The sequence below is a fragment of the Protopterus annectens genome, chromosome 15.part0 (genome assembly GCF_019279795.1).
Source record: "Protopterus annectens isolate FY-2018-M chromosome 15.part0, PAN1.0, whole genome shotgun sequence".
Classification (NCBI taxonomy): Eukaryota; Metazoa; Chordata; order Ceratodontiformes; family Protopteridae; genus Protopterus; species Protopterus annectens.
In genome coordinates this window covers 465,790,411-465,795,410 of record NC_056749.1, presented here as the reverse complement: position 1 = coordinate 465,795,410, position 5,000 = coordinate 465,790,411, and the positions used below count along the sequence as shown (strand labels likewise).

At 37.1% G+C, this 5,000-nt stretch overlaps 1 protein-coding gene across 1 annotated transcript in view; it reads right to left on the bottom strand.

Annotated features, from left to right (window-relative positions):
- Positions 1-5,000, bottom strand: part of ACSL4 (acyl-CoA synthetase long chain family member 4) — a 469,611-nt gene that overhangs the window by 432,728 nt on the left and 31,883 nt on the right. The window contains exon 2 of the mRNA XM_044057282.1: positions 4,470-4,608. Coding sequence (XP_043913217.1) covers positions 4,470-4,608 — 139 coding nt within the window. The remainder of the gene's footprint in view (positions 1-4,469; positions 4,609-5,000) is intronic.

Genomic DNA, 5,000 nt, shown 5'->3' with positions numbered 1-5,000 from the left:
GGAAGATGAGGAAGATTTTGAGAAGATGAAGATTATAGTAAAGGTTCAACAAGTAGGCAGGAGGTTGGCATTTGAAGTTCAGTACTAGCAGTTACACATTAACCACATGGATCCTGGTGTAAAGTATCAGTTGGTACTGGGGATCTGATGGGAAAAGAGCAAACAAGGACACGTACAGAGACATACAACTGAAAGGGCCACTAGCAGGAGAGTTAAAGGTGCTGGGGCACTAATGAACAAACCTCTCAACCTGGAAACATAAAAAATCTGGACAAGGCCCATGAAAAAAAATAGGTACAAATCTGTACACTGATTAACATATAATTTGCATACATAACTATGTAACCCCACCCACTCCAATGGAATTGTGGGATATCAACTTTCAAACGCAAACTGAAGAACAGACAACCAAAGTATGGCACCAGAGTTCCCCTGCAGCCATTCCAATGTCCCATTACCTGGCTATTTCGTCCCATTTACCATAAAGACTAATCTGTGCAAACTGCTTTACTGCTACAAGGATTATCTGAATTTTATTTTTACATTTTACAGCACAATGCACAAACACGAACAGACATCTGCTAAACAAAGCAATACAGTCTCAAAATGAAAACAGACTTTGCATTAAAAATTCTCTGCCCTTGAAACTCATTCATTGAAACAGCACTGAAACCCACACCACATCCAAAGAAAATGCATCTGGCCAGTGTTGGATAAAGATTACCTTTGGGCTGTTTTCAAATCATTGGCCCCTTGCACACAAAACAAGAAATATACATGCGTTATTTTCTTTGATACACCTTCCTAACTTTATTAAATTATATTCCTTGCATAATACAGCACACTTATTAGACAGAGCACATTTTAAATTTATTGTTTGAACATTTTTCCAGTAGGCTGTACTGTAGGCAATGAAACAAAATGCATGAACCAATAATGACAAAACTGCCCAATTTAGAACATTTCCATCATAAAAAAGTCTACTTCCACACCCACACTATAAATAGAATGACAGTAGTGTAAGCCATAGGCATCTTGCATAGCTTCTCGCACTTATTTTCAATTTCAGTTTTTTTTTTTGGGGGGGGGGGCAGAAGGCCAAAAAACAGTGACACATTTTAAACATTGCTTGTATAATTTTGGAAAGTTGCTAGAATACAATGTGCTACCACCATACATTTCACTGGCAAGTCTTGAACCCAGGACCCTGTACACTACAGTCAGAGCAACATACCACTGCCAAATCAGCAGTTTCCTGAAAGATAGTAAGACTGAAACTTAATGGCTATCATTTAGTGAATTCAGTTCTCACTTCTCACCATAGCTCTCAACCTCTTAGCACAAAAAACCTGGACAAAGGTTATATTTACTAGCAGCCAATCTAAAGCCTATAACTTAACTTCTGCAGTCAAACATAAAAAGAGGTCTTGGGAAAGATCTTGGGAAAGATACTTAACTATCACAAATTGTCATATGTGTTATTGCTTTGACATGAACTGTCATGAATAGCAGAAATAAATGAAGTACAGGGGGTCAAAAAAACTTGCACAAGGTATCAAAGTAGGCCAGTGATTGACAAGCCTGTTCTACAACAAGCTGGTGTAACAGCTACATTATAACTATACTGTATTATAATGTGTCGTCTGTCAATTATATTCCTGTTATTAACTATACTTGTACAAACAGAGACACACAACTACTGTAAATGGTGACATATGCCACACACTGTTGCCAGTTAAAATAGGTTTATTTGTACACGAAGCCTAGATTTAATCTGTGCAGCACTAAAAATATGGAGTATCATTTACAGATCATATTGCCTTAAAATCATGGATAATAAATGTAAGAAAGATGGCAAATCACTACTTGCATTGCAAAAAGAGCATATAAACATGTGGTATATGAGAAATGAAATGGATACAAAACAAGCCATTTCTGTTATCAGATACCCATTATTTGGAGGGTTAACTGCATGCTTTTCCACATGTAACTTTAGGTTGCAGATGCTTTACAATAAGTGATGTGTAAATGTAATATTCTACTTTGAGTGAAAACAATTAAAAAGAGTAGCTCATATAGTATAATACAGTTCTGATTTTAAATACATAGAGCATTGCTTCTTTTAAATGCTCTTCCTTTTCATTTGATAATAGGAATGCCTTTGTCTGAAAACAAGTCCATTCAGCCATGTGGATAAATGAAGGACTCAGTTAAAGCAACTGTAGCATGCTACTCTAGTCAATGCTTTTGTAACATGTAAACCAATCTCAGCAGGCAAGAGTATTATACTTGTGTAAATATACTTAAATTGTGGAATGAATAAACAAAGAATGGCCAAGGTTTACAAAAGCATGCTTCCAAAAAAACAGACCACTTTAACCAAGGACTGCAACTAACAAAGTTCCAGTGTGGTATAATATGAGGACTGGGGCAACATTTCTTTAAAACATGAGCCCTCTAGTATTTCTTTAATAAGGAAACATACCCCTGCAAGGGAAAATTGTTACTTAACACCATTTGTAGAGAGAATTTCAAATTAATTTTATAACACTCAGTGTCTTTAAAAAATGGCAGTTAGAAAACACTCCTGTATTGTATCAGCTACCTATCAACAGAATTATTAATGAATAGAAAAGAACACTGCATTGCAAATTATATTACTATAGTTTAAGTTGTCACTGCAGCTGAAAACTAACACAAACCATTTTCTAATTGCTTAAACCCTTACGAAAGCCAGTGCACTTCAGGTTTTTGCTCAACTAACTTAAACAATGTTAAAGCCAGCAGCTACCTCCAAGGTACATTTTATTACAACAACATTACTAACAGCTATTTTAAAGTTAACTTGTTAGTGAATTCAAGGAAACACCTGCCAGTGGTACACAACAGTTCCTGCTATTACTGTACTGGGGGACAATCTTGTGTACCTGGTTCTGGACAGCTTAATGAAATGCAACAAACAGAAAGAAAAAATGTCTAATTCAGCACAAAAACACGTCTGTCTGCCCGGTGTATATTCATTCTTAGCTGAAATGCATATCAACACTCCAAACGTTGAATTTCACTGAATTATACTTTAAAAGTTTGAAATCCAAAAGTAACACTTCCCTGAAAATAGTTACCCATCTTATCGGGAGTCTATTTCTGGTTTTGTAACACAACAGAAATGAAAAAGGAGAAGCTTTTGACAGGATTTGCAAAGTCCTACGATTTTCCTGAGTGCTTCGTCATTTATAGTTTTATTAACAGAGCTACCCCAACAGCTCAAAATGCTAAGGTATATCTATTCTGTTAGGTATTCTACACCTACCATGATACACACAGACACACACACAGATAAATAAGGTTTCCTTACTGAAAGTCCGTTCCCACTCATATCAGAATAAGGCCTTTGCCGATCACTTCTTAGTCCTTTCCCCCATTCAGAATAAGGCTGTTGCAGGTCTCTGAAGTACTTCCATGTCCTTCCATTCAGTACAGTAGTCCTTTCCCCCATAATAAGGCCATTGCCGTTTTCGCTCAGAGCATTTGAACAGCAGGCCAGCCAGCCGGAAATACGTGCATAACGCGAGCTCCTTGAACTCAATTCTGACAGGCTGGTAGCCCTGATGGAACAGAAGTCATCTCGCATGTAATGATGTCAGCTCACAAATTGCGGAAAAAAAAATGAAAAAAATCGGAAATGAAGGGGTGCCATTCAGGAATCGTGGCAACCCTTCATTGGACCCCAAAACTCGGTACAAACAGAGTAATTCAGTATGGTTGGGAGGTATGCTAGTGAACAGAATTCTGGGGTGCAGCAACAGAAGGACATCATCCTGAAGCCAAATAATGCTCCTCACTTCATCTGGACCCAAATAGGTCACAATGAGTAATGTATGTACTTCAAAAGGCCATGCTGGGGAAACAGGAATTTCTTCTAGACTTATTCCAGCAGGTGTAGGACACCAGACGTGGAATAGAGAATAATGATAGGACACATGGATTGCAGCAACTAGGGTACTACTCACTAAAGATCAGAAGGGCAAACAAGAAGTGGTTACATCCCTGGAATCTGTGACAGTGCTTCACAAAAAGGGATATGGGCAAAAGGAAACCCTTACTGGAATGAATGGCAGAGAAGTTGTTTATGGAACATTGAAAAAGAGCATGTGACAAGCAAAGAGAGAGGAAGGCAGTAGGGAGAAATGAAGAGTAAGTAGAAAATTAAACACACAAATGGGATACTAGATGTGCCTCCTGCCATCAAACAACTGTAGAAATAAAGCATTCAAGTCAACATAAAAAAATTGTCACCTGTGACTGCAGAAATAAGGCATATAGCAACCCAGATTAACAGATAAACTGCAGTATCAACAGGTTAACTGAAAATAACCTTGGTTTAAAAAAAAAAATAAAAAAACTTGCTAAAATATTTGTTGAAAAGGTAAGGAAAACAAAAAATATTTTGAACTATACAGAATACATACAGTTTTCAGGTTGAGCTCCCAACTCCTCCACAGCTGCAATATTATGAATCTGTATGCGTGCAGGGAATTCAGATTTATTGATGATCTTATCGTCCACACAGATGATATGTTTGAGATTATGAATTTCTGATAATACACCCTAATAGAAAGAAAAACAAACAGCAATGTCTACTTTGCAAATTCTGCATTTACTTTTATTGGCCCCATATATAGAACTTTACATATGACAAATGCATAGCACTTCAGATGGCAGCTTCAGAAACTAAGCAGCTCTATTCCAGATTAGTGACGGACATTTTTACAGGGAACCAAAGTGATCACCATTAAGCAAATTCTGAATTTTGAATTAACAGCAGATTAAACAAAATACAATTTCAATTGCACAAATAAGCAGAAGACGTAAGATTATGTTAAGTAGGTTAGCTTGACAACTGAACAGATAAACTGCAACAGTAAAATACAAAGTTTAAATTTCATATAAGGTACTTCCACAGTGGTGGGGGAGCGGGTAAACGGGGTTGTTGCCCTTTT